The sequence below is a fragment of the Delphinapterus leucas genome, chromosome 1 (assembly GCF_059928025.1).
Source record: "Delphinapterus leucas isolate spDelLeu-1000000601 "Yukka" chromosome 1, BTC_Dleu_Yukka2, whole genome shotgun sequence".
NCBI lineage: Eukaryota > Metazoa > Chordata > Mammalia > Artiodactyla > Monodontidae > Delphinapterus > Delphinapterus leucas.
Genome location: NC_143129.1, coordinates 84,397,841 through 84,424,809, shown reverse-complemented (window position 1 = coordinate 84,424,809; position 26,969 = coordinate 84,397,841). Strand labels below are relative to the sequence as shown.

The following is a 26,969-nucleotide window of genomic DNA, read 5'->3' as shown; positions in this document are numbered from 1 at the left end:
TCAGAAGCACAAGAGAAGCCCAAACTTTATTCGAGTATCACATTGCCCTAGGTATGGTCCACGAGAACTAGTAATTTGCACTTTTCTAGAAGCAGAGGAAAGTGCAACATTAGTCTGCCAACTCTGTTTTATTTAGCTTGCCTCATGGAAGTTTTCTCACTCTGACCACAGCCCCAAACAAAGAAGTTCTGATTTGTGGAGTACGAAAGTCAAATACCCCTGCATGAGGCCTGTTATGTGGTAGCAGCCCTTTGTTTACCCTCTGCAAGGAGAGTCCTGTTAGGGAAGGTGTCCACTATATAGGCTGTGGTTATAGTGCCCTGTGGCTACCCCTTTTCTTTTCAGACCACCGTGTGCAGTGTGAAGAAGCAGCCTGATTTCTCCACTTCAGGCCAATGGGAGGTGGTCACGGTATCTGAAGGGAAAAAGGAGGTGAATGTCTTCGATGGAGTTATGGTTTGCACTGGCCATCACACCAATGCTCACTTACCCTTGGAAAGCTTCCCTGGTAAGTAGCCTACAAGGAAGGAAGACACTTGAACTATGCCTGTGACCTGATCCCTAAAAAATGGGAGGAATGTGGTCTGAGTGATTCCTATCTTGGGATGAAATAAGGCTTATCCTGATTCTGCATATTCTTCTGAAAGGTGATGGGGTAACTTGTATTAACGCTATTTAGGAGGTAGAGATACCAGTAATTTGGGGGACTAGAGGAAAATTACAAGGCTCTATATTTAGTTTTACAATAATTTTAGTTTTTTAAGGATAAAAGTTGATCTGCATTAGATTGAATGAGGGAATTTTTCTTTTTTAATTTTTATTGGAGTATAGTTGATTTATAATGTTGTGTTAGTTTCTGCTGTACAGCAAAGTGAGTCAGTTATTCATATAAATATATCCACTCATTTTTAGATTCTCTTCTCATATAGGTCATTACAGAGTACTGAGAAGAGTTCCCTGTGCTATACAGTAGGTATTTATCAGTTACCTATTTTATATATAGTAGTGTGTATATGTCAATCCCAGTCTACCAGTTAATCCCTCCCCCACACCTTTCCCCCCTGGTAACCATAAGTTTGTTTTCTACATCTGTGAGTCTATTTCTGTTTTGTAAATAAGTTCATTTGTACCATTTTTTTTAGATTCCACATATAAGCGATATCATATGATATTTGTTTTTCTCTGACTTACTTCACTCAGTATGACAATCTCTAGGTCCATCCATGTTGCTGCAAATGACATTATTTCATTCTTTTTTATGGCTGAGTAATATTCCATTGTATATATTTACCACATCTTCTTTAACCTGAATGAGGGCTTTTTTAGCAATCGAGGAAATAAACAGAAATATTGAGTTTCTAAGGAAGAAAATAAAGCTTAAAGAAAGAGTTTAATTACAGTCTTTGGCCTGGATTTTCATTCTGAGAGGAAAAAAGCACTCTGTGTATAGTTTAGTGTATATAAGAACATATATACTCCAGTTGGAATGGAAGTAGGTATTTACAGATGATGAAAAGAGGGGGTGGGGGATGGGCAAAATAGGTGAAGGGGATTAAGAGATAGAAGCTACCAGTTATAAAATAAATCAGTCACAGGGTTGTAATATACAGCACAAGGAATATAGACAAAAGACTGTAATATCATAATAACTTTGTATGTTGCATAATCTATAAAAATATCAAGTTACTATGTTGTACATCAGAAACTGCTATAATATTATAAGTCAACTACACTTCAATTAAAAAAAAAATAAAGAGGGTGAAAAGACAAAAGAGAATGGAGGTTTTCTGAAGCAGTTTGGATTTGTGAGTCCACAGGTCTAAAACACTAACAGATCCTGAGTTCAGCAGACTACTTATAATAAGGAAATCACAAGGTTCCACTCTGAGGTGATGGGAAAAGAAAACAGGCAAAAATATTCAGAAAGGCAAGAATGCACCTGAGTAAAAGGAGAACATACAGAGAATATATGCATAAACTCTACACACTGCAAAAAAAATGAATGATTTAACAAATTATATCAGATAAACCATCACCCAGGAATTATTTTCCCTTCTCTTGCAGGAATTGAGAAGTTCAAAGGACAGTACTTCCATAGTCGAGATTATAAGAATCCAGAGAGTTTCACTGGAAAGAGAGTCATTATAATTGGCATTGGGAATTCTGGAAGCGATCTGGCTGTGGAAGTTAGCCACACAGCCAAGCAGGTTTGAATTAGTAAATTATTTACTTTGCTTCACCAAGGAAGCTGCAGGTGGACCCAGCAGAGTGTATGGATACCTGCACACAGCCCATCAGTGCCAATGGCAAATGCAGGGCTTGGTTTCACTGCCTCAGTTGGCAACATTTTGATTGATGATGTGATGGAGCCAAGGTTACAAGTTAGATTCCCATCATTCACTTGGCCTCACACTAAGGAATTTGGTCATGATCACAAACTGTGCTCATAATCTCACTCAGCTGTCTCTTCAGAGTGTGCCTCTGGCTTTTAAGACCAGGTGATTGCCGGAAGAGCTTGTTAGAATGCAGCATTCAGAGTGTGGATCACCTGTTGGCCAGCAGAAGTGCTATGCTCTTATCTGAAGGAAAATGTACTCAGTCATTGAAAGCTTTTAACTCATAGGATGTTTGGGGAATTTTCCTCTTCATTCTTCTTCACTCCCCAAATGGAAAAAAGAAGCAGTCTAATCCTTCTAAAGACAACATGGATATCAGTATGAAAAGCATCCACATTGTAGCACATGCAAGCAGCTCTTCCCAGCCTTTGCATACAATTAGGTAACACAGAATAACATTTACTCTAAAGGAATTTCTATGTCCTTGACGTTTTTTGGTTTCCTAGTTTGTTTTTTGTATCATAGCTTTTTTAAAAAAATAAATTTATTTATTTTAGTATTTATTTATTTATTTATTTATTTATTTATTTATTTATTTATTTATTTATTTTGGCTGTGTTGGGTCTTTGTTGCTGTGCACGGGCTTTCTCTCTAGTTGCGGTGAGCAGGGGCTACTCTTCGTTGCAGTGTGCAGGCTTCTCATTTCGGTGTCTTCTCTTGTTGCGGAGCACGGGCTCTAGCCGCATGGGCTTCAGTAGTTGTGGCACGTGGGCTCAGTAGTTTTGGCCCCCGGGCTTAGTTGCTCCGTGGCATGTGGGATATTCCTGGACTAGGGCTTGAACCCGTGTCCCCTACACTGGCAGGCGGATTCTTAAACACTGGGCCACCAGGGAAGCCCTGTATCATAACTTTTGAACTGGGAAAAAAGTATCTTCATTATAAATTCCTGGAAACAGACATCATTAATATATTTTGTTATGCATGTCTTTATTGAATCATAATTTTGTTGGCAATAGGTAAATGCCTGGTTGTTCTTCAGTAACTTTAATTAAGCTGTGCTTCTCCACAAATTGTTTTTAAATTATTTTTAAAAATAGAAGTTTAATGCCACAACTTTGTTAAATGAACTTTACCCACAAACTTCATTCAATAACACTTCCCAGGTCTATCCCCATCTATCCCCACAAAACTGATTTCATATATTACTCCATGAATTAATTCAGCAAGCATTTATTAGGAAATAGGTATGTAAACAATAAAGGGTATGGGTGCTATGATAAAAGAATGTACCAGGTATGTGGTGGGGACCGAAGGCATGAGCTTTCTTTAATACCATTGGCTTGTTAAATGGTCAGTTATAGAGGAGCTGGGCCTTACAAGCATTGAGGAATTGTAAATTGCCAAAGTACAAGGCAGCAAGAGCAGGTGGAGGTAAGGTGGTTGTGTCTGAGAAAGCTTTGTGACGTATGTATTTTTGTCACTACTTTACACATAGAGAACTTTTTAACTGAAACTCTGAGCATTTACATTAGTCATAACCTATATTGAAAAAGTTATATAGACTGCATATAAAACCATTTGATTTCTAAGACCACACAGGCTCTTTCAATTGTGACATGTAAAAGTGCTTATTTATGATAGCGGTTATGGTCACCATCGGTGAGAATATATGTATGAAGTACATAATTAGCCCTCTATAGACAGGTCACCGTTTAACATGAAATGTTAGACAAAACACCATAAAACAATGTACTTATATAGCTTACAACCTGGAAAACTATCTCCAGAGAGTTTTATAATATAGAGAAAGTGATGCTTTTGCCAGGTAGTTGAATACCAAACTTTTATCAGCTCTGAATGTGGACTTTAGTCAGCAGATAACAGAAAGACGGACCAGCTCCCTTTGTGCTACTTGCAATCCTCAGTATTTCCCTTAAATAATCGATGAAACATTACTTAAGCACAGGCTTTGGAGTCAGACTTAGGTCGGAAATTCAGCTCTACCACTTAGTGCTATATGACCTCAGGCAAGTTATTTATCCTCTCCATTCTTCTCACCCATAAAAAGGACATAACAATACCTACCTCAAGAGGTTGTTGTATTAATTCAATAAAAATATAGATAAAGGACCTAGTACAGTGACTGACAGGTTACAATTCTCAATAAAAGGAAGTGATGCTGATGATAGGCTGAGGACTAAAGGATGTATATGCTCTACCTCCCACCTTGGAGAAAACACATTTGGAAAGATAAAAAATAAGAATACATAATGTTAAATATCAATATAAATAAGTTTTTTGTAATAATGTAAACAATGTGAAAGGCAAAATAAAGACTGAAAGTTTTGGATTAATGATGTCCAGTTGCTTTCAGCTTTACTGTTCCATGATTTTAAATGAGTTGGACAGGTGACAAGTGCTAGAGAAGTTCAGAAGATGGAGAGAAAATTATCAGCCAGAACAGTCAGTGGTATCTTCATGGAGGAGGGAGACTTGATCTGGATCTGAAAAATGAATAGGCTTTGGAGAATTAAGCTTTTCAGGGAGGCATAATGACATTAAACAGAAATGCACTGGTAGTTCAGAGCAAGACATAGTCTTGGTCAGTGACTACACCAATATAATTGTAAGCTTAGTGTTTGAGAAGAAAATGGCAGGAAATTTAAAAATATATATATTACCAGGGAATAAAAAGCCAGACTAATGAGTCTGAACTCATCTTGAAGAAACTGGGTTCCCATTCCTTCAGAGAAATGAGTCAGAGAATGGCAAAAACAAACATTTTTTTTCCCATGCCTCAGGTTTTCCTCAGCACCAGAAGAGGGGCTTGGATCTTCAATCGTGTCGGAGACTATGGATATCCTTTTGATGTGTTGTTGACTTCTCGATTTCAATATTTTATGAAGAAGATTTGTGGTCAATCATTAGCAAATACATTTTTGGAAAAAAAGATGAACCAAAGGTTTGATCATGAAATGTTTGGCCTGAAGCCTAAACACAGGTATGTTCCCAGGCTGGGAGGTGGGCAGTAACAGCCAAGGCAAAGAATAAGGACTGTTCACATAGGCTAATAGTAGGGTTACCTCTATGTTTACATTAAGCAAGTCCACAGAATCTGAGATTAGATTTCTACCTTTCCCCCACAAAAGTCCAAGATCTACTGGTCTGTAATTTTCAGGCTGTAATTCTCCTTGGCATTAACCATTTTTATTATACCCTGAGGTACCAGTTCTTTTTACATGATGCCCAATAGCAACAACAAAATGGTAATAGAGGGCAGGGCATCATTCATTCATTCATCCAACAAACTGAGCATCTGTTATGAGCCAAGCATTATACTGGCATGAGAATACCGAGACTAAAGACCTAATAGTAATACTAATAGTAATAATAACACCCTACCTTTTTGAGGACTTAATATAAGACAAGCACAGTGCTAAATGAGTTACGCGCATTATCTCATTTAATCCTCACAACAGCCCTATAGGTTGGTACTATTTTGATCTCCATTTTGCAAATATAAAAATTGACACTTAGAGAACCTAATTTGCCCAAGATCACACAAGTAATAAATCACAAACTGGAGGAATGGATGTTTCCTTTAATACTCTAAGAAGAAGACAGACAATAGAATATGATAAAGAAATGCATGGAGTCCTATGAGAGTATGAAGGATAGAAGTCCTCACACAGCCTACAAGGTAGACTGTGATAGCATTTCCAAAGGCTAATTTTAAATGCTGTTTTCCCTTCTGACTTTTATTTTATTTTTCATAAATTTATTTATTTATTTTTGGCTGCATTGGGTCTTTGTTGCTGCACGTGGGCTTTCTCTACCTGTGGTGAACAGGTGCTACTCTTTGTTATGGTACTTGGGCTTATCACGGTGGCTTCTCTTGTTGCAGAGCATGGGTTCTAGGTGCTCAGGCTTCAGTAGTTGTAGCATGCAGGCTCAGCAGTTGTGGCTCACGGGCTCCAGAGCGCAGGCTCAGTAGTTGTGGTGCACGTGCTTAGTTGCTCTGCAGCATATGGGATCTTCCCGGACCTGGACCCGAACCTGTGTCCCCTGTATTGGCAGGTGGATTCTTAACCACTGCGCCAACAGGGAGTCCAATGTTTAGGTTTACTTGCTATAAAATAGTAAGTACGATAAGCACCCATATATCCTTCACTTAGATTCACCTATTATTCGCAGTTTACTATATTTGCTTTCTCTCTCTCCCTCTCTCTGGAGATAGATAGATCCATACATATATGGCATCCATATATACATACATATATTCATACATTTTTTTTTCTGAACCATTCGAGAATAAGCTGCAGTCAGTAAGACATTTTACCCTACATTCTTTAGCATATATTGCCTAAGAAAAAGGGCATTCTTCTACATAAACATAATTATCACACTTAGTAAAGTTAACATTGATAAAAATACCATTACCTAATATATTGCATATTCAAATTTCCCAAACTGTTTCAATAATATTGTAGCTTTTTAAAATTTTTAGCCATGCCGTGTGGCTTAAAGTGCAGAATCCTAACCATTGGGCTGCCAGGGAATTGCCTGTAGCTTTTTTATTTTTAAATCCAAGATCCTGTCAGGTATTACACCATTGCATTTAGTTGTCATATTTCTTTAATCTCTCAGTCTGAAATAAATCTCTCTTTTTTTGACATGGATTTTTTTAAAGAATTGAAGCCATTTGTTTTGCAGAAAGTCTCTAAATTTGGACTTTCATAGTAGTTCTTCCTTTATTATATTTAGGTTAAACAATTTTGGTGTGAATACTCATATGTTATGTTGTGCCTTCTTGGTGGATCACATCAGGAGCTGTATGATAGCAGCTTATTGCATATTAATGATGTAAAATTCAATCACTTGGATTAGGTGGTATCTACTAGGTTTCTTTATTGTAAAGATATTTTTTCCTTTGAAATTAATCAGTGGGGTGATATTTTGAGACTGTGTCTGCCAACAACATTTCAGGAATTTATTTCACCCAATTATGGAAACTGTAGCATCCATAACTTTGGTGATCACAAAATATATTGAGGTTATATGGAATAATAGAAGAGAGTCAAACAAATAGGGTAAGGAAGTAGCATTCTAATTATAAATACAAGGTCTTGGAATAGCAAAAAATACATTATGCTCTGAGAACTGCACATAGTTTGGTTTCGCTGGACTACAGGCAAAGATGGAAGAGTGACTGAGTACATCTCCTGGTTCACTGGGCAGATATATGAAAATGTTTGTATGCTCTGCTAAATAAAAAGTTTAGAATGAAGACAGCCCAGAGCCACTGAAAGATTTTAAGCAGGTGAGTGACATAATAATAAATACATTGTGGAACAATCACTCCAAAAATGATGTAGAAGATAGAGTGAATGGGGATGGAGCAGGAGGCACTAGAGACAGCTGTAATGGCCCAGGTGAAACAGCACAAGTAAAACTATTCTGGGGGTGTTAAGAGGAGAAAGCGTGGCCTTGGTGACCAGATGTAAGACTCACAGTTTTGTGGCTTGGGCCACAAAATGTGGATGGTGGTACTGTTAGTGAACAGGAGTAAGTCTGGAGAGAAAGATGAAATGATGAGGTTGGAATGAGAACAGAATCTGTACCTAAAGGTTTGCATCAAAGAATTACTAAATGCAGCAAACCAGTAATACCGTTTAAACATATCTTGTTCCTAAGAAGAGGCCAGCTCTGTCTGAACATCATGGGCTGAGGATTCTCAGAGCTGTTAACACAGGATCCAAGGATTCACACTGCTTTTAAAAAGGTCCAAGATTCTGCACCTTATCCTATGTTATTTCGAGGAAACACTACTTACCATGCCTAGAGTATCTCAAGGGAGTTCATAAAAAAGCATTTGATATAAATCCTAAAATCCTAGGCTGTGTGACCTTGGGCAAGCCACTTAACTTCTTTAGGCCTCAGTTTCCTCCTCTATAGGACCTGGATAATGACAACTGTCCTGCCTCCTTCGTTGGGTTTGCGTGAGACTCAAATACGTTAATGTATGTAAAAACAGTTTATAACTGTAAGTCACTATACACATGTAATTTATTATACCGTTTGGAAAATGATGGTCCAAGCCTGGCTCTTGGGCCTTTGAAGAGGAAAAGAGACTCAACAGAATGCTGATAGTCCAGTTCCGCAGATTTCTTGATATATGGATAGAAGCTACTAGACTGTGGACTTATCATATCACTGAGAGCATTATTAGTCCTTGAGAAACCATGCACGTACTCTTCAAATAAAACAATCCTTCCCTCACTTCTCCAACAGCTTTTCTTTCAATGCCATCCAGGGACAAACTTTTTTTTTTTTTTTGCGGTACGCGGGCCTCTCACTGTTGTGGCCTCTCCCGTTGCAGAGCACAGGCTCTGGACACGCAGGCCCAGCAGCCATGGCTCACGGGCCCAGCCGCTCCGCGGCATGTGGGATCTTCCCAGGCCGGGCCACAAACCCGTGTGCCCTGCATTGGCAGGCAGACTCTCAACCACTGTGCCACCAGGGAAGCCCCAGGGTCCAACTTGTACTCTGAGATCCTTACCTTTATCAAGCTGGTATACATTAGACCTTTCCCAAACTTCATGAATAAAGGGACACTATTGGCAAATTGATTAACCACCTCAATCAAAATAGAATTTTATTTACATGGCAATGATCTCTCTCTCTCATGATCTCTCTCATTTTTCCTTCTTTATCATCTTTCACAGAGCTCTGAGTCAGCAACCAACCATAAATGATGATCTGCCAAACTGTATAATTTCTGGCTTGGTGAAGGTGAAAACAAATGTGAAGGAATTCACAGAGACAGCGGCCATATTTGAGGATGGCTCCAAAGAGGATGACATTGATGCTGTTATCTTTGCTACAGGCTATAGCTTTGCCTTTCCTTTTGTTGAAGATTCTGTCAAAGTAGTCAAAAACAAGATATCCCTGTATAAAAAGGTCTTCCCTCCTAACCTAGAAAAGCCAACTCTTGCAATCATAGGCTTGATCCAGCCCTTGGGTGCCATTATGCCCATTTCAGAGCTCCAAGGACGCTGGGTCACTCAAGTATTTAAAGGTAAGTGACCATGCAAGATGACTAACGAATTACTTAGTGGTTTGTTTAATTATGTTTATGTTCTTGCTTATAAATAGCTGAGACAGTATGTATGATTGTAACAGTGCCTGGCACAAAATTAGTGCTCAAAAATTAATTTTTGCGGGAATATAAAGTAGTAACTTACAATAATGGACATATAGCAGAATCTCCTAGGAAGTTTCCCCAAAAGAGACATGTTTTTCCTGATGGTGTTTATTTAATAAGTCTGTGTGGGACTGACATAAGATTGCTGAGAAAATGTTCCCCAGGTGATTCCAATATGCACTCCAGATTAAAATCCACTCATCTAGATTTTAGACAACTGATACATATTTGTGAAGCAAAAGAATTTAATCTTCTTTCATTATACTTAGAGAAAGTCACATATAGAAGTGCTGTGATTTCATTTCAGACAAAAATTAAGAGCTGGTTAAAGACTAGTCCAGAATGAAGAAGATTCAGCCACTCAAAGTCTTACTTTCTCCCCTTTATGTTCCCTCTTTCAGAAAGTTTTGGCTAGGAAAACATGAGAAAAAACTTTGGGGTTTGGGATAGCAGGCTCAATATGAATCAGGAGAATGATGTGGCTTCCAAAAGACTTAACTATATCTGGCATCATTAAAAAACTATAATGTCCTGGAATTTACAACTGTTCTTCCCTGAACTGGTGAGACCACACCCACAGACATTTTAAAAATGAATCTGGAGTACATTAAAAGGAGAGAGACAAGAGTGGTTAAGGGGTTTGAAAATGTGCCATTTGAAGTACAACTAAAGGAGCTGGAGAGGTTTGGCCTAGAGAGGATAAGATTTAGGGGAGATATAGACGTTCCCTTCAGATACCTGAAGAGATGCCCCATGGCAGAAGGTTTTATATATTTGCTTAGTAACACTTCAAAGCGTTGAACCAGAACCAAGGAGTGAAATTTTGAGGGTTTGCACAATATTAGCTTAACATTAAAAATAAACTTTGGTCAGGCCAATAGGAAGTAGATTCAAGCCTCAGAATAGGGAGAAATCAAATGACTTTTAAGGTTCCTGCTAACAAAGAAGTTCTTTGTACCATTACTAATGTTTAATTAAAACTATTCAAAGTTCTTGTTGAGGGACTTCCCTGGTGGTCCAGTGGCTAAGACTCCACATCCCCAATGCAGGGGGCCTGGGTTTGATCCCTGGTCAGGGAACTAGATCCCACATGCCGCAACTAAAGATCCAGCATGCTGCAAAGAGGATCCTGCGTGCCACATCTAAGACCTGGCACAGCCAAGTAAATAAATAAATATGTTTTTAAAGAGTTCTTATTGAAATTACAGATTCTTCTTCCCTCGTGAAGATCCTCATGGTAGCAGAGAAAAAAGAAGCAATGATGTTAGAGTTGATAGATAAAAAATTTTTCCAAATTTCCCCAAAGTTCTTTCATTTCTTTTTTTATTTAAATTTTTTGGCTGTGCCCTGGGGCATGTGGGAATCATAGTTCCCTAACTAGGGATCGAACCCATGCCCCCTGCAGTGGAAGCATGGAGTCTTAACCACTGGACTGCCAGGGAAGTCCCAAAGTTCTTTCATTTCTTAATTCCTTTTAATTCTATCCAGTAGATCATGTACTCCTTGAGCACTGGACCAGCAATCCAATGCAAGTAACCCGTTAAGTTGGCTTAATTCCAGTCATATAAAGTGAATCTTTTAACTGGGTCAATTATGTAAGAGGAAAAAGTTGCATTAAAATAGGCCACAGCATCTTGTATACTTTGAACAACTGAGACTCTTTTCCAGGACCAAGTGAACCATTGAGAGGATTAGGGAAAATGAGTATTTGGAAGATTCTGCATTATGGCTATGGGATTAGGGGATCTTAGGGGAAATGCACAAAAAGCCCAGTTTCCTCTGCTAGCAAATCTTAGTGCTAATCCCTCTAGCTTTCTTCTAACACTTGGAAGGAAGGAATCATCAGAGAATCCCTATAAGTTTATCAAGTTTCCAAAAGGAACCCTGAGTTTTTTGTTCTACTCTCTGCTTACCAAATCCTTGCTTTCTCATCTCTGAATTCTGCTTTCACTGTGCCAATTTTAAGACCTTAGAATCAGCTAGTTTCTCCCATTCTTTCAAACCTGCCCAACTCTGCCTGTCCTCTTCCCTGGCCTGTCCTTTACCCACCAAGCCACATTTCCCTTCTTCCTTTGTTCTCTAGAATTACTATTCTCCTGTCAAGAAAATATTCCACGCTTTTATAGAACACTGAACCCACTTGCTTACCTTGACAGAAATCTAGTTTTCTTTTGTCTCATTTGTAGCCCTCTCAAGAGCCCTTGCAAGTGTTCCACTTTCATTTAGTAACTTTCTTCCCTTGCAAACCATATGAAATGATACCAATTCTCTGGATCACAAGGAAGCATTATGTCATAGCATGGCATTCACATTCCTCCACAAATTGGATACAGGCTGCTTTCTCAGGCCCATCTTTTGCAGGTCTTTACCATCCATCCTACAATTTTCTAGATGCACTGAATGACTTACCCACTATGCAGCAAACACAGCAGGTACTCTTGTACCTTATGTCTTTGCTTCTGTTGCTCTCTCTGCCTGGTATGCCTCCCCTTTACTCGTTATTTGTGTGGAAAAAGCCTGTTTATTTCCTCCCTCTCTTTGTAGTATATTGAAAGCTCTTTAAATAAAAGAATCATGTTTATTTGCCTTTGTCTTCCAAGTCTAGACCAGTGCCTAGCACATGGGAGGTAGCTAATACATCTCTATTCAATGACTGCAAGTTTAGTTTTGGAGGTTTTCTAAACTCTAGAGTAGAAAGTTCTTATCAGAGGATCTCAGCTTATGAACTATCTTCTCAATTTCCAGTCATGGTAAAAGGCTGGACTGGACTGAAAGAGCAGAATGGCAGCCACACCTCCTTCCTCTTGTAACATTACCTTTACATTAAACATGCAGGGACTAGTCAGGACTACATAAATACAATCTGACTTAGGCCTGAGAGCCGACTGAAAGACTTAGTTCCACAGAGTTACAATTCAGGCTCACCCCGTTTGAACCTTGTCTTGGAACACTTAGGAAATCTCTGAACTTCAGTTCCACACGGTTCTTCAACAACATTCGTCAGCTAACATTTACTGGCCTCTTAGTGTATGCCAGACCCTCTGCTAGGTGCTGGAGATGCAAATATGACCAAACAGAAAATTCCTATCTTTACGGAACTCAGAGTCAAGCAAGGGAGACAAGTAAACAGACATTTAATGTGTTCATTCATTCAGCAGGTATTTACTATATCCTAAACAAAGGTCCAATAACAATGTAGACGAGCTGGCTATGGGAGCAGAAAGGAATAAATACCCAATTCTCCCTACAACTGCAAATACACTGTAAAAAAGTAAGAGTTTACTAAAAGGACAATGCCATCTTGAACATAACAGAGAACAATTAGTAATATTTATGCAAAGTTAGAGAAAATGACAAAATAAACCAAGTCCTGAGAACTACAAGGAGTTCAGAATTCTGGAGAATAAAGTATTACAGGAATTAAAGAAAATGAAGCTGGAGATATTTATAGAGGCAAAACCAAGAAAATTCCTTAGGTGCCATGCAAGAAGTTCACATTCAATGTAGGCAATAGAAAACAATTGAAGGATTAACTGGCAGAGGCAGAGTCAAATCAGATTTGTAATTCAGAAGATGTGTTAGAGGGAAATGAAATGGGAAATAGGTCAGTTGCGAGCCTGTGACAAAAGTCCAAGAAAGGCGTAATGAGGGCTTTAAACTAAGGTAAAGGAATACAAGGAGACAAATTTGAATGAAATTTCATTGGTGAATTTGAAAAGATTTGGATGCAGTGTATGTTGGAGATGAAAGCGAGAAAAAGAATCTGCTCAGGGCTGTGGCCAGTGATGTAAACTGGTAATATAAGAGGAGGAGCAAGATAGGAAGGAGGGAGATACATATGGTAAAAATGACATGTGCCTGAATGAGGAAACATTGCAACAGTATCAATGAATTAAGAACTGCACCACCGGATACAGTACACATCTTTATATATTCCTATCTATTTACCTATCTAATTTACAGTGATTTTTTTCTTTGGTTGGGTTTTTGTTTTGTTTTGTTTTTTGGATGAATTGGCTGTGTCACAGGCAAGAAATGACCTCCTCCTCCATAATGTTTCTACTTAAGAGAAGTAAAAATTACGGTGGTTCTACGAGAAATAATTTGGAAATCAACTCTCAAACTGTGTTTCATGAGCATCTTAAGACCTGTGATTAACTTCAAATGAAGCATTTCAGTGATTCCTCATTGACTTACGAACATACGTAATAATTCCCAAGGCTAAAATGAAAAGAACACATGGCAAAACACAGAAGGCTATTTCTTGAGTGTTGAATTTGTCTCATGTTTTAAGAGGGACACACCAGGATAGTTACTAGAGTGTGCCCAGAGAAGGGTAACCAATGTGGCAGAAAATGTGAAACCTGTTATATGGGGAACTGTTAAGGCTTTAAGGCTGATAATGAAAAGACTTAAAGAAGTTATGACAGTTGTTCTCAAGTGGTTCAAACGCTGTCATTTGTTAATACTAGACTCCTTGGCCCCAGAAGGCAGAGCTAAGTCCATTGGTGCCAGTTGCATGGAGCCAGGTTCTGGGGTCAATGAAAAGAATAATGTTCCAGCAAGTAGAGCAGCCAAACAATTAAATCATCTCCTCAGGTGATGAGATCCCCATCACCAGAGATATTTAAGGAGGAATGAGATAACCCCTTGAGAGTATTTGTAGAGAGAAGGATTGTATTAGGTAAGATATATTCCCATTCTAAAATTACACATTCCAGAATTTTGTGGAGTAACACTTTAGAGTTGGGTGTGGCTAAAGTTTTCTACATAGCATAGTGCCTGTAAATCCAGGCATAAAGCTAATCATTTAAATTGAGAGTTGTCTAGGTCAACTTAAATACTATTCTACCTTTGTCTAGCCATGTCCTTGGTGTTAAATTCCTGCTACTGGAACTGTTCATTGGTGCTTAAATTTATCTGTTAAGATTGGGTATTATGAGTTGCCCTTGACCTTACCCCTCACTCTCAGTAAATAAAAATTTAGAAGGTAAGGCGTATCTTCCATGGAACTGTAGGCATACAAGAGGACTGAGAGTTTACTTTTACTTCCTTCTCCCTGTGGTATAAAGCCTCTTTGTTATTAAGAGTACAAGTACAGGTGTGTTTCCCATATTCCCCCCGCCCTTTTACTTTGTACCTCATTTTCCGTATACTTTTAAGGCCATTTATCATTTCCTCATGTCCATATTTCATTTCCCAATTGAAAGACTATGTTAGGGAGGAGGCAGGTATTGGTTGGAAAGCAGATTAGGAGAAATATCTTCCAAAGACAAAGTAGAAAAGAGTAAACTACTGAGGTTAATATGATTATATTCTGGTGGTGGTAGGGTAAGGTGATCAAGTGAAGGTGTAACCTCCTTGGTACAGACAACTAGCCTGTATTCCTTTGAATTTTCCATAGCATGGTAATTGTTAATAGGGTTAGTGTTCATAATGAGGTAATTTTAATTTTACACTTAAAATTTTGATTTTTCTCTTTAGGGATAAAGACATTGCCCTCACAAAATGAAATGATAAAAGAAATAGCTAAGGTTCGAGAGGATATGGCCAAAAGGTAAGAATTCTCCTAGGAAGATAGGTGGTTATTTTTTCCCACTTCTTTCTTAATAAGAGCAATGTTGTATTGTATTTATTGTCCTCATGTCTGTTTAAGGATTTAGAGTATATTTTGAAGGAAAAGGAAATGATAGTTTGTGACAACAGAATAGAGAAATACCACCAAGTGGTTTGAATATGGATGGGAAAGGAGAGAAAAGCTTAAGAAAATTCTGTTTAGGGCCTAAAAGAAAAGTCAAGTAGGAAAAAGCACATGGAGAGAAAACCAGGCATATTATTTTGGCAAGGACTACTTGAAGGGCTGTTAGAGCTGCCAGAGGAAGGAAGGGCAGCAATAAATTAATGAGAGGTAGATATGGTTAAATTACAAATCTGTAGGTAGATTTACAAATCTGCAGGTAGATTTACAAATTTGCAGAGGCCACTTTGCTGGTTGTCATGTGACAACATACTCAGGTCACAGTGGCTTTTGGTATGAGTAATCTATAGGATCTGGGAAGGTGGTACCATCAGCCAGTATTTTAGTGCTTGGGTGGACACATTTATCAATCTGAATTTCAGAACTTGTGCTTATTCACTTGGTGAGCTTTATTTGAACAAAGTTGATGTTGATGAAGTTCCTAAATTTTTGTGGAAAAGTCAGAGGCACAATCATCCCATGCCCAAAGACATGGTTTTCTTCAATTGATTATACCAGCATAACTCTCCCTTTTTTATTTAACCCTGATACCCTTTCTAGGTGCTCTCCTATTTTCCTCCTTCCTTTCACTGCCAAACTTCTACAATATATAATCTACATTATATATATTGACTTGTAATACTTTCCTCTTTGTTCTCAGCTTATCTATTTCTTCCACATCCTTCAAGGACTTACTACCCTCTTCTACATTTCTATTTAGGAGTCTAATACCACATGATTTACCAGAAGTCTTACATTCTTCTCTGTTTCATGTCTATCTATCTTATCTAGTCCAGTGGACTATAAGGCCCTTAAGGATAGAGACAGTGTCTTTCTTCACTATTTTCTACAGCTCCTAGCTCAATATTGAGCCAAGAGCAGATAGGAAGCATTGATTAATTGATGGAGTGACTGAATTGTTAATAGGCATGGCTTTTGTCTTCTCTGCTTCAGGTATGTGGACAGCCAACGCCATACCATTCAGGGAGACTATATAGATACCATGGATGAGCTTGCTGATCTGGTGGGCGTCAGGCCCAATCTGCTGTCCCTGGCCTTCACTGACCCCAAACTGGCATTACAGTTATTTTGGGGACCCTGTACTCCAATCCAGTATCGGCTACAGGGCCCTGGAAAGTGGAATGGAGCTCGAAAAGCTATCCTCACCACAGAAGATCGTATCAGGAAGCCGCTAATGACAAGAGTAATTGAAAGCAACAATTCCACAACTTCAACAATAACAATGGCCAGGTTTATGCTGGCTGTGGCTTTCTTTGCTATAATGATCACCTATTTTTAGCTGTTCCATTGTCACTGTCCCAGTTTTCTTTGAAAGCTGGATCTGGAGATGCTTTCAGAACCTGACAAGATTGAACAACTCTCAGCTTCACATTGCCCAGAAAGCTACTTTTATTTCTCTTTCCAAAGCATTAATCCTTTTTCCTCTTTTCCCTACAGTGAAATCTCAGCTTTTCATTTGTACTGACTTACCTTACTCTTATGACCCATCACTTTTTCCTTCCAGTAATTCCTGGACTGTGAGCTCAGGTACTCTGTTAGTCATCTTTGTTTGTCCTTAGCAGAGTTCCTGACATGTGGTAGGTGCTTTCTTTTCTTTTTTTTTGACATGTTTATTGGAGTATAAATGCTTTACAATATTGTGTTAATTTCTGCTGTACGACAAAGTGAGTCAGCTATATGTATACATATATCCCCATATCCCCTCCCTCTTCAGCTTCCCTCCCATCCCTCTAGGTCATCACAAAGCATTGAGCTGATCTCCCTGTGCTATGCAGCAGCTTCCCACTAGCCATCCATTTTACATTTGGTAGTGTATATACGGCAATGCTACTCTCTCACTTCATCCCAGGTTCCTCTTTCCTGCTGTGTCCTCAAGTCCGTTCTCTAAGTCTGCATCTTTATTCCTGCCCTGCCCCTAGGTTCATCTGTACCGCTTTTTAAAATCACATATATATGCGTTAGCATACAGTATTTGTTTTTCTCTTTCTGACTTACTTCACTCTGTATGACAGATTCTAGGTCCATGCACCTCAGCACAAATAACTCAATTTCGTTCCTTTTTATGGCTGAGTAATATTCCAATATATATATATATGTGCCACATCGTCTTTATCCATTCATCTGTTAATGGACACTTAGGTTGGTTCCATGTCCTGGCTATTGTAAATAGTGCTGCAGTGAACATTGTGGCACACGACTCTTTTTGAATTACGGTTTTCTTAGGGTATATGCCCAGTAGTGGGATTGCTGGGTCATATGGTAGTTCTATCTGTAGTTTTTTAAGGAACCTCCATACTGTTCTCAATAGTGGATCTATCAATTTACATTCCCACCAACAGTGCAAGAGGGTTCCCTTTTCTCCACACCCTCTCCAGCATTTATTGTTAATAGATTTTTTGCTGATGGCCATTCTGACCAGTGTGAGGTGATACCTCATTTTGGTTTTGATTTGCATTTCTCTAATGATTAGTAAGGTTGAGCATATTTTCATGTATTTGTTAGCTATCTGTATGTCTTCTTTGGAGAAATATCTATCTAGGCCTTCTGCCCATTTTTGGATTCGGTTGTTTGTTTTTATGATATTGAGCTGCATGAGCTGATTGTATATTTTGGAGATTAATCCTTTGTCAGTTGCTTCATTTGCAAATATTTTCTCCCATTCTGAGGTTGTCTTTTCATCTTGTTTACGGTTTCCTTTGCTGTGCAAAAGCTTTTAAGTTTCATTAGGTCCCATTTGTTTATTTTTGTTTTTATTTCCCTTATTCTAGGAGGTGGGTCAAAAAGGATCTTGCTGTGATTTATGTCATAGAGTGTTCTCCCTATGTTTTCCTCTAAGCGTTTTATAGTGTCTGGCCTTACATTTAGGTCTTTAATTCATTTTGAGTTTATTTTTGTATCTGGAGTTAGGGTGTGTTCTAATTTCATTCTTTTACATGTAGCTGTCCAGTTTTCCCAGCACCCCTTATTGAAAAGGCTGTGTTTTCTCCATTGCATATTCTTGTCTCCTTTATCAAAGACAAGGTGACCCTATGTGCATGGGTCTATCTCTGGGCTTTCTATCCTGTTCTATTGATCTATATTTCTGTTTTGGTGCCAGTACCATACTATCTTGATTACTGTAGCTTTGTAGTATAGTCTGAAGTCAGGGAGCCTGATTCCTCTAGGTCCGTTTTTCTTTCTCAAGATTGCTTTGGCTATTTGGGGTATTTTGTGTTTCCATACAAAATTGTGGAATTTTTTGTTCTAGTTCTGTGAAAAATGCCACTGGTAATTTGATAAGGATTGCATTGAATCTGTAGATTGCTTTGGGTAGTATAGTCATTTTCACAATATTGATTCTTCCAATCCAGGAGCATGGTATACCTCTCCATCTGTTTATGTTATCTTTGATTTCTTTCATCAGTGTTTTATAGTTTTCTGAGTACAGGACTTTTGCCTCCTGAGGTAGGTTTATTCCTAGGTATTTTATTTTTTTTGCTGCGATGGTAAATCGGATTGTTTCCTCAATTTCTCTTTCTGATCTTTTGTTGTTAGTGTATAGGAGTGCAAGAGATTTCTGTGCATTAATTTTGTATCCTGCAACCTTACCAAATTCATTGATTAGCTCTAGTAGTTTTCCAGTGACATCCTTAGAATTTTCTATGTATAGTATCATGTCATCGGCAAACAGTCACAGTTTTACTTCTTTTCCAATTTGTATGCCTTTTATTTCTTTTTCTTCTCTGATTGCTGTGGCTAGGACTCCCAATACTATGTTGAATAATAGTGGCAAGAGTGGACTTCCTTGTCTTGTTCCTGATCTTAGAGGAAATGCTTTCAGTTTTTCACCATTGAGAATGATGTCTTCTGTGGGTTTGTCATATATGGCCTTTATTATGTTGAGGTAGGTTCTCTCTATGCCCACTTTCTGGAGTTTTTATCATAAATGGGTGTTGAATTCTGCCAAAAGCTTTTTCTGCATTTGAGATAATCATATGGTTTTTATTCCTTAATTTGTTAATATGGTGTATCACATTGATTGTTTTGTGTATATTGAAGAATCCTTACATCCCTGGGATAAATCCCACTTGATCATGGTGTATGATTCTTTTAATGTGCTGTTGGATTCTGTTTGCTAATATTTTGTTGAGGATTTTTGCATCTATGTTCATCAGTGATATTGGTCTCTAATTTTCTTTTTTTGTGATATATTTGTTTGGTTTTGGTATCAGGGTGATGGCGGCCCTCATAGAATAATTTGGGAGTGTTCCTCCCTCCACAATTTTTCGGAAGAGTTTGAAAAGGATAGGTGTTAACTCTTCTCTAAGTGTTTTAGAGAATTCGCCTGTGAAGCCATCTGTTCCTAGACTTTTGTTTGTTGGAATATTTTTAATTAGTTTCAATTTCATAACCTGTGTTTGGTCTGTTTATGTTTTCTAATTCTTCCTGGTTCAATATTGGGAAGTTGTACTTTTCCAGGAATTTGTCCATTTCTTCCAGGTTGTCCATTTTATTGGCATAGAGTTGCTTGTAGTAGTCTATTATAATCTTTTGAATTTCTGCGGTGTCACTTGTAATCTCTTCTTTTCATTTCTAATTTTATTGATTTGAGTCCTCTCCCTTTTTTTCTTGATAAGTCTGGCTAAAGGTTTAACAGTTTTGTTTATCTTCTCAAAGAACCAGTTTTTAGTTTTATTGATCTTTGCTATTGTTTTCTTTGTTTCTATTTCATTTATTTTTGCTCTGATCTTATGATTTCTTTCCTTCTGCTAATTTTGGGTTTTCTTTGTTCTTTTTCTAGTTGCTTTAGGTGTAAGGTTAGATTGTTTATTTGAGATTTTTCTTGTTTCTTGAGGTGAGCTTGAATTGCTATGAACTTCCCTCTTACAACTGCTTAAGCTGTGTCCCATAGGTTTTGGATCATTGTGTTTTCGTTGTCATTTGTTTCTAGGTATTTTTTGATTTCTTCTTTGATTTCTTCATTGATCTCTTGGTTATTTAGCAGCACACTGTTTAGCCTCCATGTATTTGTGTTTTACTGTTCTTTTTCCTGTAATTGATTTCTAATCTCATAGCATTGTGGTCAGAAAACATGCTTGATACGATTTCAATTTTCTTAAATTTTCCAAGGCTTGATTAGTGATCTATTCTGGAGATCATTCCATGTGCACCTCAGAAGAAAGTGTATTTTTCCACTTTCAGGTGGAATGTCCTAAAAATATCAATTAGGTCTCTTTGGTCTATTGTGTCTTTTAAAACTTGTGCTTCCTTATTTATTTTCTCTCTGGATGATCTGCCTATTGGTGTAAGTGGGGTGTTAAAATCCCCCACTACTATTGTGTTACTGTTGATTTCCCTTTATGGCTGTTAATATTTGCCTTATGTATTGAGGTACTCCTATGTTGGGTGAATAAATATTTATAGTTGTTACATTTTCTTCTTGGATTGATCCCTTGATCATGATGTAGTGTCCTTCCTTATCTCTTGTAACAGTCTTTATTTTAAAACTATTTTATCTTATATAAGTATTGCTACTCCAGCTTCATTTTGATTTCCATTGGCATGCAATATATTTTTCCATCCCCTCACTTTCAGTCTATATGTGTCCCTAGATCTGAAGTGGGTTTCTTGTAGACAGCATATATAAGGGTCTTGTTTTTGTATCCATTCAGCCAGTCTGTCTTTTGGTTGGAGCATTTAATCCATTTACATTCAAGGTTATTATCAATATGTATGTTCCTATTACCATTTTCTTAATTGATTTGGGTTTGTTTTTGTGGGTCTTTTTCTTCTCTAGTGTTTCTGCTTAGAGAAGTTCCTTTAGCATTTTGTTGTAAAGCTGGTTTGGTGGTGCTGAATTCCCTTAGCTTTTGCTTGTCTGTAAAGCTTTTGATTTCTCTGTCAAATCTGAATGAGATCCTTGCCAGGTAGACTAATCTTGGTTGTCAGTTTTTCTCTTTCATCACTTTAAATATGTCCTACCACTCCCTTCTGGCTTGCAGAGTTTCTGCTGAAAGATCATCTGTTAATCTTATGGGGATTCCTTTGTATGTTATTTGTTGATTTTCCCATGTTGCTTTCAATATTTTTTCTTTGTATTTAATTTTTAATAGTTTGATTAATATGTGTGTCAGCGTGTTTCTCTTTGGGTTCATCCTGTATGGGACTCTCTGCACTTCCTGGACTTGATTGACTATTTCCTTTCCCGTGTTATGGAAGTTTTTGACTATAATCTATTCAAATATTTTCTCACTTTATTTTTCTCTTCTTCTTCTGGGACCCCTCTAATTCAAATGTTGATGTGTTTAATATGGTCCCAGAGGTCTCTGAGACTGTTGTCAGTTCTTTTCATTCTTTTTTCTTCTCCCTGCTGTTATTTCCACCATTTTATCTTCCAGCTCACTTATCCGTTCTTCTGCCTCAGTTATTCTGCTATTGATTCCTTCTAGAGTATTTTTAATTTCAGTTATTGTATTGTTCATCACTGTTTGTTTGCTCTATAGTTCTTCTAGATCCTTGTTAAATGTTTCTTGTATTTTCTCCATTATGTTTCTGAGATTTTGGATCATCTTAACTATCATTGCTCTGAACTCTTTTTCAGGTAGGTTGCCTATTTCATCTTCATTTATTTGGTCTTGTAGGTTTTTACCTTGCTACTTTGTCTGCAACATATCTTTTGTCGTATTTTTTTTTATGGGTGGCGTGTATTCCAGTCTCACTGGTTGTTTGGCCTGCAGCGTCCAGCACTGGAGTTTGCAGGCAGTTGGATAGAGCTGGGTCTTGGTGCCAAGATGAGGACCTTTGGAAGGTCTCACTCTGATTAATATTCCCTGGGGTCTGAGGATCCTTGTTAGTCCAGCGGTTTGGATTCAGAGCTCCCACCACAGGAGCTCAGGCCCAACCTCCGGCCTGGGAACCAAGATTCCGCAAAACATGTGGCATGGTTAAAAAAAAAAAAAAAAGAAAGAGAAAAGAAGGAACAGTAGAGTAACAATGAATAAAAAATAAAATTAGAAAGATAAAAAATGTATTAGGAAAAATAAAAATATAATTGAAACAACTGCAACAAGGTAAAACAAAACCACAACAGAAAAAAGAAAGAAAATAAAGGGGGGGAACAAGCCAAAAGGAGCAGAACAATAACAAAGTATAAAGAATAAAATAAAATAAGAAAAATAAAAGATTTATTAGAAAAAATAAAAATATAAATGAATCAACAACAAGGTAAAACAGAACCCCAATCTAAAAGAGGAAAAAGAAAAAGAAAAAAAAAAAAAGCCTTGGCTATGGGGGTCAGAGTTTAGGCAGGGGTGTAACTTAGGCAGTGGTGGGGGTGACTTTTGAGCATGGGGCAGGGCCTAGTCAGGGTTACGTTCAAGCGTGGGGCGGAGCCCTGCTTAGGACGTGCCCATGAAATGGGAGAGGTAGCACCTCCAAAGGAGGGCCCTTGGAATGTGGAGTTCTGGAGTTTGGAGGTACAGCCGTGGGTGAGGGCGTGTGGATGGGGTTTAGGCCCAGCGTGGTTGGAGGGGCTCTCCAAGTGTAGAGGTAGGGCCCTGTGTGGGGTGTAGGGGCGGAGCTCGGGCTCTGTGTGGCAGGAGGGAGGCTCCGAGGGAAGAGGATTAGGCCAGGGAGCTCCCCGGTGCCCAAGTACACAGCGAAAACACTGGCCAGGTTCCCTTCCATCCCTCCACGCCCCCCCTCCCTGGGTCTCCCCCAGGCTCTCCCCCATCCCCACTTGACCCCTAACCGTGGGTGGGTCCCACTGGGTGTAGGACTCCTCCCCTCCCCCAGCCACCCCTTAGGGGTGCCGGTTCTGTAGGTCTGCCTTTACTTTTGCTCCCCTTTCCCTCCCTCCCACTCCCTCAGGACCCGCATGGCTGGAGGGGGCCTCAGTGTGCAGAGGATCAGGCCCGGGATCTCAGCAGGCTCCCGGGAGCCCAAGTGGGCAGGGGAAACCTGGGCACGCTTCCTTTTGCTCCTCTGCCCTCCCAATGACCAATTTTCCCCTGCAGAAGTGGGATCCCTTCCCTTCCCCCAGCCGCCCTCAGGAGTGCCAGTCCCGTCCTGCCTCCACTCCTCCTCCCTCCTCACACGCCACATGCCCCACATCCTACCCGGTGGCTGGGGGTTCCTCCTATCCCCTTAGGTGTCCATGGTCCCCCACCAGTACCTGGTAGGTGCCTTAGTTGTGCAGAGACGCGAATTCCGCGTCCTCCTACTCCGTCATCTTGACTCTGCCCTTGTGGTAGGTGCTTAATAAATGTTTGCTGTCATTTATCAAATATTATGGTGGGGAGCATAAGCCAATATCTACATAAGAAATGGGTGACTCCATGTAACTGTGCTTCTGACAGTATTTGGTTTTTTACTGGAAGTTTAATCTTTTATTTGTTTTTAATATTGTAATTAAATGTATTTTTCCTGAGAGATAAGGGAAATAATGGATTTATAACAGTTGTATATATCTAGGATAAGATATACAGATACTTAAACACTTTGTTTCACGAGCTGTTCACTAGGGTGTCTGATACCTTGTCATTTTCACTCTTTTCCTCTAAGCAAAACATCTCTATTTTCTCAATGAAGAAACTACCTTCAAATTTCTAGGCTCATGGATCATTCTAAAATCTACCAGCTGCCAACATATTCAACTTAGCTGGAAAACTTGGGATTTTAAATGAGCTGTCCATTCTTTTTTGATCTCTTAGTTCCCATATTAGGATACAAGACTTTATCTTAGAACTGTGATAAGTAGTCATCAACTGCTGGTGTGGCCTACAAATGCGATTGGATTTTCTCCTCCCAACTCCTACTTTCTCCCCTCCTCACCCTCCCACACAGAGAGTCTAAGTAATAAGTATTCAAAGAAGTCAGTTATGTAATAAATTAGGATTGATAACAACTACATATAGGGGTATTCTGCTTATAATAGTTCTTCTTATGTCGCACACTGTAGTTATGAAAAACAAAGCAAATGAAATGAAAACCAGGGCCTCCAGTTTATGTCCAAGTGCTGCTGTTGATTCTGTTTTCCCATCCCTAGAAGTTTTGCTCTCTTCTTGTCTGTCAGAGTAGTTAACTAAATGTTAGATGTCTGGCACACCTAATTTCATGAAGAAAGGAACTGGATGTACCAGCCAAGTGTGTTCATAAATAAGCTGTGGTGTAATACATTTGGGATTGCTACCTATTGCTTAACCAAAAAATAAATTTGAACAACTGGAAGAACAACATTAGAAATCATTATCTTTCCCAATGTACAATAAATAAGAGAATCAGAAATGTGAGAACTACAACTTCCTCCTAATCATGTAACTATTTGTACAATTCCCTGCTATTTCACCTGTGGAAATGCTTTTTGAGAATTAGAAGGTCTTTTTTCTTCCATAATCCTTGTGATACTGGGGATTTATCCTCTATTGAAATGGACCTAGTATCTTTTAATCTGCAGACTCTTCCAATTCAAAAGTAAATTGAAAGCTGCTTCTTTTTCATTTCCTTCTTTTAACAAATAAATTTGCCTCTTTCAGCATGTAAGTCTGTTGAATTAAAGTCCTTTGATAATGTAATTCCTAGTTATCAGCAGTAAGTACTCCAGTTTCCTCTTTAAATAAAAAGCATGTAATTCTAAGTTCACTGATGCTCTCATTTTACTTATAATATGAAAGGTTACCAAAAAAAAAAATCATTGATTAAATTCTAATCCAAGCTAAAAGTAGGATGTGAATAGGAAAGTGAACTCAAAAGAATTCAAGATACAAAGCCCTAGCTACTGGTGAATATGTATTAATATTCATCAATTTACAACATCTTGCTTTTGTAATTATATTAAAAGGTTGTATCATTTTCCCAATTATATTATACAGAAAAATGCTTTCTTGTAGTGCCAGAAAGTAAGGAAGGGCTCAAAAAGCAAACTGATGGTGGGGTATGTCACAGGGACACAGGAACCAACTGAAAGTGGTCCCAATGGCCAAAGCTGGAACAATTTGAACAATATAAATAACCTAGTATTGGTTTATAATATAAAGTATAAAAAATACACATCAGTCCATAATGGTATAAATAAGTGATTGAATAATAAGTGGGGTAGAATAGAGAAAACTCCCATATGGAAGAATTTCAAACAATTTATATAAATACTCTGCCCTCCAGGAGTTGGAGCATAACTCCCTATTCCTTAAGTGTAGGCTGCATAGAGCGACTTCCTTCCAAAGAGCAGTAAAGGGAGAAAAATAACTTTACAGTGGAGAAATCTGACAAACACTACCTCAGATGGGTGATCAAGATTAACATCAACAGTAAAGTCATGTGGATAGTATGTACTCTTGATATGATGTGATGAGAAGGGTACTTTGCTTCTGTGGTCTTCCTCCCTAAAACCATGACCCAGTCTAACCATGAGGAAAAAATCTGACAAACCCAGATTCAGGAATATCTTACAAAATACCTGACCATCTCAAAACTGTGAAGCTCATCAAAAAAAGGAAGGTCTGAGAAATTGTCATAATACAGAGGTGCCTAAGGAGACCTGATGTCTAAATGTAATGTATTTTGGATGGGATCTTGGAACACAGAAAGACATTAAGTAAAAATGGAAGAAATATTAATAAAGTATGGATTCTAGTTAATAACAATGTACTGATTGGTTTATTGGTTGTGACAAATGTAGCACTGTAATGTAAGATGTGAACAATAAATTGTGTGTGGGATATACAGGAACTCTGTACTATCTTCCCAATTTTTCTTAAATCTAAAACTATTCTAAAATTTTAAAATTATTTTTTTAAAAAAGTATTCTTTTGGTTCAGGATTTGACCCAGAGGCATAGTCTAGTGGAATTTTCTCAGAGGAGGAAGAATATTGGATAGTACCGTTCATTTAAATTGCTATCTTTTCCCTTGATTACTCTACAAATTAAGTTCTTCTAATAAAGCATACTATTACTTACTATAGCAATTTTGTTCCTTTGTTGAATAAGTATAGACTACAGTTGTAGAGAGGAGAAAATAGTAATATGAGGTCAAAAGACACATTTTCTTGAAATACTTAGGTAAGTTCTTTCTTATAGCTGAGCACATTAAGCCAATAGTCTCCACTAGCAAAATGTATGGTATATTAATAACAAGTACATTCATAAATGAGATAATTTTACTCGATACTGGATCTGTGCATGGTTACTTTTGTCAGTAGTAATATAATGTATAACACTATACAAACGTCCTCCAGGCTGTCTACTTGGAATTTCCCAAAGTGCTGTGTTTTTCCATGCTTCTACACACATTCTCATGCTGTACCCTCCTCTTGTTACATTTTCCACTTGCCCAACCTATTTCACCTTCAAGATTCACGTAATCTGTTACCTATTCCAGAAATCTCCAGGATGAAATAGGTGACCTATCTTTATGCTTCACACTGCACCTGGTATATTGCTCAATTATATTTGGTGACTATCATTGTCACACTATAGAATATCAATTGTTTCTCTCACCTAGTTCCTCCTTGAAATAGTAAACTCTTTTGATGAAGATACTTTGTAATTAATCTGTATGTTCCTAGTGCCTAATATAGTACCTGAAACACAGTAAGACCTCAGTAAATTAATGATTTAATTACATGAATAAGTTAAACATGGGAGATAAAAGTATGGATGAGTTTTTAAAGGAGTAAATAAAATAGTGAATAATAC

The 26,969-nt window shown here is 38.2% G+C and overlaps 1 protein-coding gene across 1 annotated transcript; it reads left to right on the top strand.

The window, feature by feature from the left end:
• Positions 1–2,955: 2,955 nt before the first annotated feature.
• Positions 2,956–26,751, top strand: LOC111180129 (flavin-containing monooxygenase 5-like). The gene is made up of 2 exons (XM_089916905.1): positions 2,956–5,337; positions 9,062–26,751. Exons 1-2 carry the CDS (start codon positions 5,090–5,092, stop codon positions 9,420–9,422), a joined length of 609 nt encoding a protein of 202 aa, XP_089773031.1. The 5' UTR covers positions 2,956–5,089; the 3' UTR covers positions 9,423–26,751.
• The last annotated feature ends 218 nt before the right edge of the window (positions 26,752–26,969 follow it).